The sequence below is a fragment of the Myodes glareolus genome, chromosome 10 (genome assembly GCF_982192425.1).
Source record: "Myodes glareolus chromosome 10, mMyoGla1.1, whole genome shotgun sequence".
NCBI classification, from domain to species: domain Eukaryota; kingdom Metazoa; phylum Chordata; class Mammalia; order Rodentia; family Cricetidae; genus Myodes; species Myodes glareolus.
The window spans coordinates 17,005,525-17,022,911 of record NC_142035.1 but is presented as its reverse complement, the minus strand read 5'-3'; the positions used below and the strand labels follow the sequence as shown (position 1 = coordinate 17,022,911).

The window sequence follows — 17,387 nt, the reverse complement described above, 5'->3', positions numbered from 1 at the left end:
AGACTAAAATGAGTTTGTATTTCTACTACCATTTTCTCTCCCCCACCCCTCCTTTTTTTTAAAGTTTGCTTTAGTCTCTTGGGCTTTGAGACTATAAGAACATTTTCCGCCTGAAATAAGAAAGCACCGTCCCACTGCTGGCTCACTAAGGATTCTGATCAGTAATGAAGAGTGAATTTCTTCCAAATTACTTCCCAGCCTCCCCTGAGAGCTTCATATGGTTTTATTCTCTGACCACTAGAAGGAAACATTCCACTAGTACTTTTTCTGGTATTCAAGAATTTCTCTCCCCCTATTCTGGGAGAAGCCCTCCTTGGCCATGGTGTATGGATACTTTGCTAATCATACTGAATCCTGGGGCTCATATCAGACAGTGGGCTTTGTAGCCCCAAGCCTTAGTTTCAGTTGTCAATTTGACAGGAGAGAGAATCACCTAGGAGATGGGAATCTGGATGTCCCTGTGATAATTGATGTGTGAAGACCGTATTAATCATAGGCTGGACCATTCCCATCCTTGACTGGAGCAAATCAAAGGGGATCGGGCAACAGCAAGCACTCACTGCTCTCTGTTCCTAACTAGGAAAGTGATGTGAGCAGTTGCTCACCCTCCCGTCACCTTGACTCCCCCACGGTGATGGACAGTGTCCTCGACCTGGGAGCCAGAGCAAACCCTTCTTTCCTTAAGTTGCTTTTTAAAAGGGGGTTTTGATTTCATGTATTAATTTCTTGTGTGTGTGTGCATGGGTCCACAAGTCAGAGGGCAACTTGTGGGAGTTGCCTTTTTCTCCTTCCACCATATGAGCCCCAGGGAAGGGACTCGGGTGTTGAGGACTGGCAGTGAGAGTCTGATCCATTTGGCTGGCCTTTTGCCATAGGAATGAAAAGAAACTAAGCCATAGCTACACATCAAAGGCTCAATCCCTGGTTGGGTCACTTGGGCAAGAGTGTGGCCTTGGTCTTGTCATCTGCCTCAGAGTCACTGGAGAAAACTATGCCCACCCTGAAGGCTGTGACAAGAATTACAAGATGTCTAATGCCAGCTTCAGGCTATCCAAGTTGCAGACAGTGGATATGTGTGTTGACAGTCACTGTTTGCCTTGGAATAAACATCCATTTGCTATATTTATCATCTTAAGCTTTTACAGCTTTAGGAGTGAGTGACCCTAATTTTAATGTATTCCGAGGCTATTTTTATTGAATGATCTGATAACTAAATGGTATTAACTCTCATTACCATTAGTGGTTTTCTGCGGCTCACTTTTTCTTCAAATCTGAACCTTCAAGATTGAGAGAGATTGGGGCAACACTGACCATCTTATTCTCGTGCTTCAGCTTCTAGGGAGCCCCACATCCTTGGAAAGCTTAGTGCGCCAGGAATATCTAAGTGGGGGAGGGTGTGGAATGATGTTTCTGTGGTTGGTTTGGAATTTGACTTTATGCCTCATGACCAGTAACAGGCAGTTAACAAGGGGACAGTCCAAATAAATGCTTAAGGCTCCACCAACCTCCTTTCCAGAGGTTGCAAAGAGGGGCCCAGCTGGATCATCTCAACACCACACTCATTCCATACAATATGTGGTAGGGGCTGGGGGAAGAAACTTGCTGAGACTGTAAAATATGGGTTTTAAGAGAAAAGGTTTTACCTTACATCATCTCTTCCATAAACCAGAAAAGAAGGCTCTAAGGCAGCCACTTGTTCAGGCTCTGTGTGATGGAAGAAAAGAGAGGTCTCTAAGAAGAGAATATCAAACACTTAGGCCCTTGAGAAGACACTCTGTGGTTCTTATGGAGGCTCCATAATTGATGAAAATAAGAGCAAGCTTCCTCCTCCCTTCTTTGAGCTTGACCTCCACGGTTCTATACACCTAGGGAAGAAGGCAGTATAGGAACACTAGAGAAAACAGAGAAGGGTGAGGTCATCTGCCACCATTAGGCCTGGATCCACATAAAATCTAAAAAAGCTTTAAAAAGGAGGGGCTTCTAGACTCATAAAAATGGGAGTCAATCGATGCTTCTTGGATGCCACATTTTTTTCATTTAGGTTCTGTTTGCTGGCCACAAGCGAGGTATGATTCCTTTAAGAGATGGCTTCCTGGTTCATACTAATGACTCTGGCTCATTTGGGAGATTCTGTTTGGAGGCCCTTGCATGGGGTTTGAGGGTAGCATGCTGCAAGTTACTTGGTAGCAGCATGGGCCAACTGCTTCTGAGAGTTGGCGTGGTAAAGATGGCTCCCAGAGCTGGCGGTAAATGGAATTTTGTCATGTAGAAAAGCCAAGCAGAGTGAAACCAACAGTAAAACTGGTTGCTCTGGTCCTAGCTACACCAGCCTAACAGATTACAACAGTGATCAAAATATATTACAGGTATGTAATAAAGATAGATTCAGACAGAAATAAACCTCTGAATGGGTCACAATGTGTTCAAAAACATGTACGTAGACTTGGGAGAGAGAAGAAAAAGAGTATAGACAGTATAAAAAAATAGTTAAAAAAATAAAACAAAGTCCTTAAAGAGATGGTAAAATTAGTATAAAAGAATACAGGCAGTCATAGATTAAAGGAGAAAAGATAATAAATATTAAAAAATAATAGAAAAGCCACATAAAGTTGGAAAATACACAGAGAGTCTGGTTTATGTTTATTATTGTGTTTTCTTTGAATTTCTTGACTACCGAGAGACAACTGATTCTGGGAACTGCTAAACTAAACCAACACACATATTTTAGAGGTATTTTGACTTCAAAATTTGAGTCTAAGGATATGTTATTTTGGAAAAGAAGTTCTGCTTTTGCTTCCATGGAGGATGGGAACTTGTGGATTCCTTCCAGACTAATGTGGTTTGATGGAGCAAGAAACCCTCCCCCGCAAAAGGTCTCCATGAGCCCTAAAAATACAAATATCGGCAGAAAGCAATTTAGGGAAACTATGCTCAAATTCCCAAAATGATTGTTTACAAATGTTTATTTTCATTTAAGGAAGATGTGATATAGAAATGAAAACTTTACAGTGGTATGGACTTTGGTTTATTGATATTAATTTAAGGTCAATTTGTTATATAGTATTTCTACTCTTGTTTAAGGTATTGTGTTTGTGCGGCTCATTTAAAAATGTAACATGTAGTTAAAATACAGATTAATAGATAGTCATCTATAATAGTCAAATTGTAGTCATGTTAGTTAGGTTTTCTATATGTACAGAAATATATTTCAGATGGATAGGTATTCTTCAAACTTTTCCTTTCTTTCTTTCTTTCTTTCTTTCTTTCTTTCTTTCTTTCTTTCTTTCTTTCTTTCTTTCTTTCCTTTTGAGACAGGGTTTCTCTGTACCTTTGGGAACCTGTCCTGGAACTAGCTCTTGTAGACCAGGCTGGCCTTGAACTCACAGAGATCCTTCCATCTCTGGTCTCTGCCTCCTGAGTGCTAGGAGTAAAGGTGTGCCACCACCACCCAGCAAACTTTTCAAGGACCTATAGAATAGAATATGGCATTAAAATGTTTTAAGAACTTAGGTTCTTTTATGTTTTTTTTTCCAAGACAGGGTTTCTCTGTAACTTTGGAGCCTGTCCTGGAACTAGTTCTTATAGACCAGGCTGGCTTTGAACTCACAGAGTTCCACAGAGTCTCTGGTCTCTGCCTCTGCCTCTCGAGTGCTGTGATTAAAGGTGTGCACCACCACCACCCAGCAGCACCAATTACTTCAGATAGGTTGATGGACATTAAAGAAGCTCTTTATGGAATTTGCCTTCAATGTGACAAAGCTAGCCATTTGGGCAAAAACACTGTTTTTGCCTGGATTGCTTGATGGTATGTTGTATCCATAGTTACTGCTGAACTTGCCAAATAAAGGTGAGACAGTCTTTCAGGGTTCCTGATTCATGAAAAGGTCTGCCAGACATTCTGCAGGACACAGAAGAAAGTGACTGACAAACTTCCAATAAGCAAAACAGTCTTTCAAATTTCCTGCTTCGTGGAAAAGTCCACGTGGAAAGTATCCATACCGGATACTATGGGCCTGTAGGCTGAAGATGTATGCCCCAACATTACAGAGAAACTTTGGGTTCCAGCCAGTGAGATGTCTCTGTCAATTCTAGAGTTTGGAAAGTTGCTTACAATACACTTCCTGTTTACTTAGGTAGTATTATATCCTTCTGGAGTCTGTGATGGGGTTGAAGACAGATAGTTACAGTTATAATTTTCCTTAGTTATGATAAAAGATAAATTAGATATAAAATTTCAGACTCACAAAAATATTGTAACTATAGTTCTTATTTGATACCTGTTTTGTTATATGTAATTTTAGTATGTTAAAATTAAAACCTTCCTTTTTATTTAGACAGAAAAGGGGAGATAATAAGGGATTCCCTTCTGTATTCTGTGAATATGTTTTATCACCATTGGTTAATAAAGAAGCTGCTTTGGCCTATTGCAGGACAGAATAAAACCAGGTGGGAAATCCGAACAGAGACCTAGAGAGAGCATAGGCAGAATCAGGGAGATGCTATGTAGGTGCTGAGGGACAAGGATGCCAGAACCTTACTGGTAGGCCAAGCCTTATAGTGATACACAGATTAATAGAAATGGGTTAACTTAAGATATAAGAGATAGCTAGGCATTTGCCTAAGCTATTGACCAGTGTTGTAATTAATATAGTTTCTGTGTAATTATTCGGGTATGGATGGCCTGAAAACCGAAGAACAGTCTCTGTTTACACCCCTCTTTCTGAGGAATCAGTGGTCACAATCTATTTTCTGCAGCTGTCTCCAGTCCTGAGCTTATCAGTAGCAATGTCCCTTCAAGCATGGCATGGCATATCTGAAGTTTTTGCCACTGGTCTTTAGAATCTATTGATTGTATTACTGCATTCTGGATGGGATGGGGATTTGATATTTTATCGCCTAGTCTTGCCGTATTCCCCTAAGATTTATGCATCATTTTACGTAGAATGTAGTGCAGGGCAACAGTGAGGATGAGGTTGTATTCATAATAACATGCACTCAAGAGGCAGTTCAAAGCCCTGAGCCAAATTATGCTACATCTGCTCCCTCCCAAACACACACCATCACATTACAGATGGTTCAGCAACGCTTACAGCAGTGAAGAAAAGGCCCCACGGGGCTAGTGAGATGATCCTGCACTATTTTTGAAGACCCTTAACTATTTCTTTTGTCTTTCTCTTGTTCACATTCTGTTCTGAGGCAGAATTGCTCTCTAGAATGAAAGACCCTTCTATTCTGGCCCTACTGTTCTCTTTAAGAAAAGATATCTACCCTTTCTGAAGAGAAGGGGGTTCAATTGTCTCTATTTTACTGTGACTCTGGACAGAACCAGAAAAAGAACAATCCCCATCCTCCATCCCCCATCCCCACCATCAGGTATCATCACAGCTACTCAGCAATGACCCAGGACACTTGCACAGTCACAAATATCCCATCTTTCCCGCAGATTATCAGAGTTCTGTGCTAACCACGGCACTGGAGAAATGTTCTTATGATAGGGTCCATAATGCCCAAGGTAGAAAATTAGTCCATGTTTTAATACCCTCTTCCCAGGCCTGAGATTCCATTCTAAATTAATTATGTTCATAAAGGCTTTTGAGGTTCTGCTAGGCACATACCTTACTGGAGCTCTGGGGGAAATGATGTGATAGAATCTCCCCTAAATAGAAGAAAAGAAACGGAGGCACAGAGAAGTGAAGTAATACATCCCTGGTCACCCAGCTAGCAAATGTCCCACTTGAAATAAAAACCAGATTCTCTTTGGCTCGAAGGCCCATATCGTTCTCACTAAATTCTAATGACTACTCTCACTTCATTGAGCTCAGCAATTTGAATTCCTCCTTTTTATCCCTCTGGAGAAAAGAGAGAACTAGACACATATCATTTCAAGTAGAAACCCATAAATATGTAAATAAAATATAACGTGCAATCAGCCCTCAGGTGAAGGGAATAGAAAAAGAGCCCTTGAAATCAGCAAAGGAGCAGCCATCTCTGACCAGGCAAAGTGGGTTTCCACTTGGAGGATTGGAACTTTGCTCGACCACGATGAAGTAAGCTCTCAGGCAGCGGGTCTTTGATTTACAGGAACCGGCAATCACTCGGCTTACTGTATGGGTTGGTGAACCTATAGCAGGGATGTGGGGAGCCCTCTGGGGGGAATGGAAGAGTGGGGTTTCCAGGGGAGAAGAGGCACAACTTTAGATTGCTAACACCTTGATTTGAGATGAAGGGAAATGCTTGTAGAAAGCAAAACCAAGGTCGATATGTGGGTGTCGTTTGGAAGCAGATCTGGGGGGACCGTGTGGCAGAGTCTTTTTGCGTGGTGTTTAGATGACTCTTTTCAGCAGGCAACAGGATGGGGCTGAGGCCATTGGAACTGCCACCTACAGAAGAGCTGCAGAGCTAGGCTGGGCCAGTGTGGTGCCTTTTGCTTTCCCAGTTAAAGACTGTGGTAAATTTCCTCAGTACTGTTGCCTTCAGGGTTCTTTACAAACTCCAAATAATAAATTCAGTAGCCTTCTTTTGACGCTTTTGACGTAAGGTATTGGTAAGTAGCCCAGGCTGGCCTTTAATTTATGACTGCCACAGTCACCAGTGTGCTGGGGACTAGAGATGTGTCCCATATGCCTAACTGTCTGTACTTGGAACCTAAAGAATTTTTCCTGTGTGTGACCCCAACCTGAGTTCAATGACAATTAAGTCAACACTGGGTAGAGAAAACAGTAAGAGTTCAGGTGCCTCAACAGGGAAGCAGTCTGTGTGGACAGTGTGGGCCGCCCTTCAGAGGCAGGGTTCAAAGTGAGCTGCCCATTGTACATGGGAAAGGGAGTGTATTCCTGAACTCCCATTGCTACTCGGATGTCTGCTGTCTGGGATTTGCTAGAGCAGTGATTCTCAGCCTTCCCAGGGCTGCCACTGTTTAATATAGTTCCACGTGTTTAGTAACCCCAACCATAACACCATTTTGTTGCTGCCGAATTTTGCTACGGTTATGAGTCATAATGTAAATATCTGATATGCAGAATATCTGATATGCAGCCCCCAAGGGATTGCAACTCATAGGTTGAGAACCACTGTGCTGGAGGAAAACACTCAATGTCCTTGGTAAGAAAGCGGCCCAGAATGCAGGTGACACCATGAGCATCATGTTCTGAAGTGGGAATCCTCATGGGATGGTGAAGAACTAGAGAACACAGCTAGAGCAGGGCTAGTCCTGACAACCGGCCCGGCTAGCCTTCTTCTCCGGGTGTTAATGGCTCACAATAATAATGTCCGTAACAGAAGTACCAACAGATTGTGGTTCGTTTCATTACAGGAGTCTGAAGAGCATTTTGAGATTTTCAAAACACTTTGATATACATCATTGTCTTTGCCCCTAGGCCTTTATCCCAGGAAGGATGATGAATGATTAAAACGAGGGAAAGAAACAAAATGACGAATTAAAAATGAATGAAGCATTTTGAGAGGAAAGCAGGAAGACGAAGGACATTCAACTAATTTTATCAGTGCTAAGGAGGTCCCCAGTCCTAACGTCCAGGTGAAGTTAGGGACGTTCTCACGGAAAAGCTCAAATTCCTTACGCTCTAGACTAATACATTCCCATTGCCTTCTATTCATCTTCCCCTAAACAAATCATATTCTCTTCCTTAACATCTTCAATATTTCCCATTTCAAAATATTATTCTCCCTCTCATACCTCAGTTACCTATACCCCAAGCCCTAGATGTCACCTTAGACCCTCTTCTCCCATCCCCACATATATAGATTGCTGTGAATCTGTCTATGGTATAACTAGTTAAGCATGTGCTCTGAACTCCTGCCTATTGGTCCTGCACACTCTATAGCCACACTCTTAATGTCTCCCCCTTAAAGGGTCAGCCTCAGCTTCTTGGTTCCTACTACGTCAAGGATCTATCTGGTCATACTCAGTAGAACAAGAATATACCCCCACCTGCCCTCACTGACTTGGTTGCCCTGGTATCTTTTGGGAGCTTAGCTGAGCTTATAACATAACCACTGCCAAGCTTCTGCCCCTGCCTGTCCTGTCCTTTCAAAGCCAGCCTCTTCCCCCACTGCCTAGAACAGAGATTGGCTCATAGAAGAGAATGAGTAAGTGTTTGAAAGGACAAATGCAGCCACTCATTTTTAGCTGGTCTCCATAGTTACTACCCAACCCCATATTTGAGAGGACACTCGTGAACAGAGGAACCCACCTCCAACTCCTTCAAAGCAGTGGCAAGGAGACTTCGTTCTCAGCACTTGCATGCTGTGTAGCCTTGATCCAGTCATGTGAGTGGCAATCTGCCTCTCAGAGTTCAAGTCACACACTCCATGGGTCTACTCACAGTGGGCACACCAATGTGCCACAGATGCAATGTTTGCATGTGCAGCCGTGTGAGTCAGGACTTCTGATTGCAAGATCTTACTCTTGTACTTTCTGATTCATTGAGTGAGGAGAGACTAGGTCTTAACTTACATGAAACTTAATTCTTTTGGGTTTTTGTAACATAATACCATAGATTGGGTCATTTATAAATAATGGAAATTGGCTTTTTACAGTCCTAATAAAGGCTGGATTGCTGGCCATAGATGCATCTTCTTACTATGCCCTCACTTGGTGAGTAAGCAAGAGAGAACTCCGGATACTCTCTTATAATGGTGCAAATCTACCCTTGACGCAGGTGTTCCAAAGGCTCTGTCTCCTACACCATCCCATGGAGACCCAGGTTTCAACATAAGAGTCAGGGTAAACCAAAGTGCCTGATCTCTAGCCATACTGATGTCCCTGGTCCAGGAATCCCACACTGAGAAATGCTGCTCTACGTGTGCCTAAGGATACTGCTTGCTGACCCTGTCTTACTCCACAAAGCTCGCCATTTCAACACCCAAACTTCATGTCTATACCTTACCACCTTTTTCTATTTTTCTTGAATCTTTACCCAGCCTGCAAATTCCTCTGGGCAAAAATTATGCTTTCCACACTCTGTTTTGCAAAATAATGAGTACATTTCCAGGGTGATTAATAATAGAGTAGGGGAAGGGGAGAAAACTCCGAATACCGAAGGTAATAAAGAGCATCTACAAATGGATAGCAGCCCGAGATTCTCTTAAAAATTAATTATGAAGCAAAGAACAACCATCAGTGGCAATGGGAAAAAAAGATGCTTTTCTTTATGACATAGTTTAAGAATGTAGGCTATTTGAGATTTAAGTCTAACTTACTTAAACACCACCATTTCTGGAAATACAATACCACAAACAACATTTCAACTCCTAATTTTTACAACGATAGTCAGACCATTGTGTCTGTCACATGTAAAATCCATTAGGCAGCCGTGGCAACTGTTTGCGATAGGTTATAAATTTTTATTGAGATGATCATCTCGCGATTGAATTTCTAAGTGCATTATATGATCACGAGCAAATAAGTCCACAGGGGCTTTGAAAGTGCTTTGAATGCCATTTCCAAAGATCAAAGCCCTTACATTTACCTTGCGGAGAAAGAGAAGCCTTATCAACAGGTTCAAATCAATTATTTTTATGAATGACTATTGCATGGCAGAGCTGAGGTAAGGAATTGCCTGGCTTAATCACATATCCTTCTGTCCTTTGAAAGCAGTCAGCTTCATAATCAGGTTTCAATGAGGAATTTTACCAAAGATCTGTTTAGAAAAATCATTGGGAAAATGGACTCTCTGTTCATCACAGTGGTTCAATAATTTTCAAAGGAGTAAAGTCTGAGCCATAGAAATATTAGTGATCCTTGGCTTCTACACTTATCAGGAGTGCTCCCGAGACGAGAAAGAGTGGCTGCTGTCAATTCGGCTCTAACACTCAAACTGGCTCATGAACAACTAAAAATTCAAACTTGTTCCAAAAGCATTGATCTAAGAGGGAGCAATCCAAGCACAGAGCAAATGTATTTATGTGTGACTGTGCTCATAGAGGACATAAGTAAAGAAAAAACTTGAAGTTACACAGAAACACACACACACACACACACACACACACTTCCCCTCAGCTCACCACTGTGGTCAGACACGCCCATTTCCACCTGGTGCTTCCTTTCCATCTAATTTAGACAGCTTCTTCCTGCCTCCCAGTAACTCACAGGCTGCAAAACCCTACCTCTACTTGTAAAGAAAACACTAGAGTTTTCCGGGAGGTGTCTGCGTGCTGCAGTATAGCGTCTGGTGCTTTCTGATCCACCTGATGTCTAAAATTGTGCTCCCATGTACATCAGATGGTGCTCTCATTTTCATGGGTTACTAAGAAAGTAAGGAGAGCCTCTACCCTTGCTTTCCCTCCTAATCCCTGTGTTCTTTACTGCATAATACATTGAGGGGCAACAATTCTAGTGGCACGGCTGTCAAATTCTAACAGGCCTGATACAACATCCTCTGCTGGGTCCCCTGTTGGTGCACCAATGAATTCTTCACTCGGAGGCAGTGTTGCTTCATTTTCCCTCAGAAGCCCATGCTGGATGCGTCACTAGTCCCGGGACCACAGTAGTACAGCAGCCCTGAGCTCAGTATTCTATACCAGGGGCGCTCACCTCTCTATCCATCATGGTGTCGCCAAAGATCCAGGGCTCTGGAGTCAGAAAACCTGAGTGCAAATCCTGACCGTACCACTGGCCATGTGGGGAGCCTGGATAAAGTTAGAAAATACTGAGCCACTCTCCCTTCGTGTCTACCTGGAACTAAAGTACTTCCGTGGAGTGGTACTTGAGGGTGATAAGGACAGATGGTGGGTTTTAGAAAAATGAACACCAGTCTCTTTTAATTTCATGGGTTCCATTCAGAAATCCATGCTCAGCCAACAGACAAAGCCAAGAGACCTCAGGGATAATTTTGTATGCAGAGAACCTTTCCAATCACATCCACCCCAGCGGCACTTACGCGGGAATACCAGGGAAACAGCTGGAGCCAGAAACCCACAGGTAACGTAGAATCCAGAGGTCCCCAGAAGGACTGTCCTAAGTCACACTCTTTAGTCAGAAACCAGGACCCCCCAGAGGATATGGAGTTGAAAAATTCTGAGGGACCGAGGCAGGTTCAGAATCAATTCCCGAGACACTCACAGAACCAGGAAGCTATAGCCATGTAACTGGCAAGAGGATCTCCTCAGAGACAAAGCTAGAACTAGGAAGCACCAGGGCAATGACCAGATCCAGGGTCACAGACCAAGCAATCTACACCTGCTAGATATACAACTGGAACCAGAAGCCTGCAGGAACGTAGTTAACATGGGACTTTGAGGGCTACAGTCAGAGGCAGGATCCCTTGGAGACCCAGAACCAAAACTCCTTAGAGACATGCAAATGGTATTAGGATTCCTCACAATGATAGAGTCCCATCAAAAATACTGTCAACACCATGAGCATTTCCGTGACATGACCAAAGACAGAAGGTTCTAGAATCACATCCATTGCTGAGAGTTTCTTTAAGAATTAACGCTTTAATAGTCTTTCCATCAAAGGTAGCACATCTACACCAGAGGAATCTGTGTCCTAGAGGCAAGAGGGGGGCCAATCAGAAGAACAGCACAACATCTGGGAGATGTCCTTACCCGCACACTTGGTCCTGGTGGTAAGAGGAGGCCCTGGTGGTCCTGTGCCTCCCTCACCTGGTCGTGTGAGCAGCACCCGGATCTCATACTCCACATCAGGGTCCAGATGCCAGAGCTTGTAGTTGGGAGAGTCCACGATGTGGGTCTCGGCCCAGGTGCCCGTGGTAGTGCGGTATTCCACTTCCTTCAGAATGATGGGGCCGTCCCCAATAATGGAGTTGGCATTTGGCTTAATCCACAGGTAGGTGGCCCCCACCGCCAGCAGTTCTGGGGGAGCGATGGGTGTGGGAGGCTCTGTAAAAGAAAGCACGCAAACAAAGGAATTTCAGTCTAAGTTGTTCACGAAGTAGAATCCAAGCATGTAAAGAAAAGTGGCCAAACTCTCAACAAAGCCACAGAGAGGGCTGTCGAAAAGGCAGGTAAAGGAGCTTGTGCCAACCATGATACCTTGAGATGGATTGAAAGGACCCACATGGTAGAAGAAAAATGACCCCCAAAAGTTGTCCTTGACCTCCACAAGGACATATATTCTCTCTCTCTCTCATTCTCTCTCTTCCTCTCTCCCTCCCTCCTTCCCTTCCTCCTTCCCTCTCTACCCCCTCTCTCATTTTCTCTCCCTCCCTCCCTCCCTCTCTCCCTCCCTCTCTCCCTTCCTCCCTCCCTTTCTCTCTCTCTTTCTCTCTCTTCTCTCTCTCTTTCTCTCTCTCTCTCTCTCTCTCTCTCTCTCTCTCTCATTACCATTTAGAGTAACTTGTGTGAAAATATGTTTAGGAATGACTGGTTGGGCCTATATAACCTGGCAGGAGGCTGATTCTTCTTCTCAGCAGCCATTAGCTGCCTATAGTTCTTCATCTAGGGGTGGAGCCTTGTGAAATTTTTCCCATCCATGCAGGCAAACCATGTGGTGTTGGACATTATGTGGGTACTGTTGAGGGAACCAAGTAATTGTGGTTTCATGGGTGCAACTCTCATATATAGAAGGCACTGTCACACATCAGATGCCCTCATCCTGCATCCCTTCACCATCTCTCTCATCTTCCATGATCTACTTTGAACTTGCATTGTAGGGATCATGTTATAGACAGATGTATCATTTGGGGCTGGACACCCTACGGGTTGTTGTTGTCTGAACTTTACCAATTGTGGGTGTGCTGGTTAGTTTTATGTCAACTTGACACAAGCTGTTAGATGTGGGGGTGGGTAGTCTATTATGGGCATTGCCAATTCTGGGCTAGTGACCCTGGGTTCTATAAGACAGCAGACTGAGCAAGCCACAAGAGCCAGCCAGAGAGCCATACTCCTCCAAGGCCTGGAAGCTCCTGCCTCCAGGTTCCTGCCCAGTCTGAGTTCCTGTCCTGACTTCCTCCAGTGGTAAGCAGTGATGTGGAATCATAAGCCAAATAAACCCTTTCTTCCCCAAGTTCCTTTGGTCATGGTGTTTGTCACAGCAGTGATAGCTCTGACTAAGCCAGTGGGTTTCCCCAATTAGCTCCATTTACTGCAATAGGAATTTTCTTTGATAGGGTCTAAGAGCAAAACTTATCCGTGGGCAGAAAGATACATATTTAGAATACAATTAAGCACTACACTGATCTAGAAAAGTGCCTGAACTAGATCCTCCTCTAGAACCCATGAGATCAACCATCATGAGGTGTTGAATAGGTTTACAGTAACCAACCACAAACCCCTCCCATTAAGGATCCTTAAATCCTTTAGACAGCTGAACGTTAATCCCAAGATATCATAGATGCTATCCTACCACTGGTGATGTCTTGCCGGGCTGGTCATTGTCATGGTTAGTAGGTAGCTGGGTGAAACTGATTGCTTTTCTCCCGTGGCAGATTGCACGGAACCTTTGGATGCTGTGAGACCTAGTCCTCCAGGAGGAGGCTTTCAGGCCGGTTCCACCTCAAATCACACACACTGTTAGCAGAAATCCTCTGCAGATGGTGGGATGAACACGGATAGGAGGCCGGTGATGCAACAAGAATCCAGCTTCGCCCTCACCCTGACGGGTTTCTGCCAGCAGAGTGTCCTTGGTTAACAGGAGCATAGCAGGAATCAAGGGCCAAAGGAAAGGTCATAGCAAGTTCTCTGCTAACTGATCTATGTGACACCTTCCTTAGGCAATATATATTTAGCCAAATAGACATAACCAAACTCATAGAGCAATTAACAACCCCCTGCATGGTCTCCATATGTAGGTAAGGCTGACCTCAAATGCCAGGTTCCCTTGCCTTGGCCTTCTAATTGCAGGAATTACAGGTATGCATCACCATGCTTCACCACGTGGCCATTTGTTTGTTTTGAGATGTCTTTCAGGCTTTATTTTACTTTCTGAAAAATATTTTATTTGAAACCGGCGAGATACCTCAGTGGATAAGATCATTTGTTTGCTCTTGAAGAAGACCTGCGTTCAAGTCCCAGCACACACCTGGTAGCTCATAACCATGTGTAACTCCCAGTAACAGCAGGAGAGCATCTAACGCTCATGCATGCCAGGTACACAAATGATGCACAGACACACACTCAGGTTAAATATTCATGCACATAAAATAAAATAATTTTAAAATGTAAATATTTTATTTAATATTCATACATGCATATTATTTTTGCGGGACTTACACAGGATCAACCATCATCCTAGCACAAATACAGAGGGGCTTTTGAAGCGCCACCACCACCTGAGGAGTTATGATATCTACTGGAGAGGGAGAGTCACATTATGTCAGGGATGTGGATTCTGAGATGCAGGTCATGATCCAAAGAAGTGATTTATTTTTGGTTGTGCATAAGTGTGTGGGTATTTACACGTGAGTTCAGGTACCTGCAGAATCCAGAAGAGAATATCCACCATGGGTTGCATCTCAGAATGGCTCACAACTACCTGTAACTCCAAACTGCCTGATGTGGGTGCTGGGAGCTGAACAGGGCTCTTCCACAACAGCAGGAAGTACTCTTTTTAAAAAATGTCTATCTATTTATGTAATATACATTGAGTTTTTGCCTGCGTGTATGTCTGTATGAGGATATCAGATCCCCGGGAACTGGAGTTACAGACCATTGTGAACTGCCATGTGGGTGCTAGGAATAGAACCTGGGTCCTTTGGAAGAGCAACCAGTGCTATTAACTGCTGAGCTGTCTCTCCAGCCCATCTTAACCACCAAAATCTTTCCAGCATCCCTCACCCACATTTTGTTTGTTTTTGTTTTTAAAGAAGCATGGTGTGTTTATTATTTTTATTTGTGATAAACACAGACGTGGGAACAACAACCACAAAACGTGAGGAAGAGAAAGCATGTCTCTCTTACCAGCCATTTCTGCACATTCTAACACAGTTCTTTCTCATGTCTCACATTTTTCTGTAGTCTCAATGACACACAGGCTAGTGGTAGATGGCTTTGTTTCCCTCACTTTAAGCACCCTAGTAGGTCCAGTTACATGCTACAAGGAAGAGGGAGTTACTGTCTTTTCTAGGTACTGACTATAAAATTATCATCCTAAGTGTGTTCCCGCGGTTGAGTATATGGGCTGTTCTAAGTTTAGCCATGGTAAATAATTTTGCCACAGACATCTCTACACTAATGATCTCAGGCCTCCTTGTCTGAGTCTGGTATTGTTTAATGACCAAAAGCCGGGAATGGGGTTATCTGTCCAGGAGAATAAACAAGTCCTTGAATCCTAAAGTCGAATACAGAGGTGATGGGGGTGAGAAGCCAAATGCAGATTTATTAAAGAGGTTCTTATGGGGGGGGGGTCTCTGGATTGCTCAGACGAGCAAAGTGTGGGTGAGGTTAGTTTGGAACTCAGATGGATACCTTAGGATAAAGACTTATTCTGTGTTTTTCTTTTAATTAATGGTCCAGCATTAAGGATTCTCCAAAAGCAGAGTAATTTGCTATCAACCAGGGGTGGACAATATCCTCTCAGTGTGACTCGAAGCACACATCTTGAGGGACAACTTCAGATTGCCTCTATTACAGCTCGCCGTTTGGTCAGAGAAGGGAATTAAGCAGATTAGTCAAGCTAGGTGCTTTCTTTACAAAGCCATGGACATTATTACTCAAGACCTTGTTATCGCCAAGGTGTTTGCAAATTGATTTTGGGATAATTTGTTCCAGGTAGAGAAGTTAAGTTGGCAGGCAGATAATTTCTGGACTCATCCTTTGTGCATTTTAAATATATGGAGCCTCTGACGGCCATTATCAACTCTCGGGAGCTCCCATCAGTCTCCAGTGAGGCCTCAAGGGTGGTATTTTGTAGCTCCATGATGACTCTGCCTAATTCCTTAATATAATTATTCACAGAGCGGCTCTGGACAGGACGAAGAGCAACCCACTCCAATGCTGTGGGAGCTGAGCAGTGGCTGCATTCAGCTCTTCCATCGACTTTCTCCCATGGTTTACTGCTCTCCTATTTCAGGCATTAGCAGTTTTCAATTTCTGACCACCAGAAAGAAAATACAGTATTAATCTTTCCAAACATTTACTCTCTTTTCATGTATTTCTAATGGTAGCTACAAGTGCAATAACAAACATCTTCTCAAGTGTATAAATGTACCCATCTCAAATGGCTTGCAGGTTCACAAGTTCATGTGCAGTCTAGGTGTTGTGGCTCTCTCTCTCTCTCTCTCTCTCTCTCTCTCTCTCTCTCTATCTGTCTTCTCAAAATAGACCATGTAAGCACATCATAGTGTTTCCTGTTTTAAGAATCATGAAGGCATCATATCATTGCTTTTAGCTTTTATATTTTGATTTTTCTCTTTTCATGCAGAACAGCCTTAAAAAGAGAAGGAAGAGGGGATGAGGACAGGACTCTCTTATTGACAAACACCATATCATTTTTAAATTAATAGAAACATTTGCATTAATTCTTACCATGGATTCTCTTCTGTATCTGAGATGAACTCTCCAATAAGACCATGCTAGAGATATACTTGAACATTCAGTACAGCTTAGACGATGGCCATCCTAAGACCTCAAGACATCTAGACAAATAGTGAGTCCCAAAGGGCACTATATAAATGGGGTAGGTGGAACACTGGAACTCAGGGCCAGATTCCTGCCCCTCCCTTTCTCATTTTATGCTTTAGACGTTTATGGAATTAACTGCAAGTGTCATGAAAGAATGTGTATACCAGTAGTGTTTAACTTTGATTAATAGAGAGACCCTAAAAATCTGATAAGAAACTCTAGGTATTCTTCTGGGAAAAGTGCATTGCCCAGAGTTCTGTGCCTCGTTTCAGAAATTCATGTGAATTTTTTTGTTGTAGTTAATCTTCCTTGGCAATGTAACTAGGTCTAAAATCATACAGGGGATGAGACATACTTCAGGGCACATGTGTCGCGAGGCTTCCAGTGAGGTTTCGTTGAGGAAGACCTACCCTGAACATGACTAGCATTGTACCATGGGATGGAGTCCTGGGGCTTAGTAAAAAGGGCAGAGGGGAGAGGGAAGTTAAGCACCAGAATTCCTCTGCCTCTGCTTCCTGGGGACAGATGTAATGTTGCCAGCTGCCTCCTGCCTCTTTACCATGTTGTTCCTGTTCTGATGGACTTTAGCCCTAAACTAAAACCCTAAATATACCTTTCCTCCCTTCAGCTGTTCTGTCAGGTATTTTGTTAAAACAACATAATAATTAAATAATAAAACCTCTGAAGCCCATGTACATGTCTATGAATTGACAATGGAGAAAATATCAGAGAATCTACTGAACCTATATGCCCTTTAATTACACTTCTTCGAGACTCTAGATGACCCTTTGCTGCAGGGACAGAGGGTGGGAACATAACCATAAATCAGCATTTCCAGTTTCCCA

At 43.2% G+C, this 17,387-nt stretch overlaps 1 protein-coding gene across 12 annotated transcripts in view; it reads right to left on the bottom strand.

Annotated features, from left to right (window-relative positions):
- Ptprt (protein tyrosine phosphatase receptor type T) overlaps nt 1-17,387 on the bottom strand; it is a 1,106,759-nt gene that overhangs the window by 588,305 nt on the left and 501,067 nt on the right. For all 12 annotated transcript variants that reach the window (XM_085697063.2, XM_085697062.2, XM_085697064.2 and 9 more), the window contains exon 7: nt 11,569-11,862. In XM_085697063.2, coding sequence (XP_085553189.2) covers nt 11,569-11,862 — 294 coding nt within the window. The remainder of the gene's footprint in view (nt 1-11,568; nt 11,863-17,387) is intronic.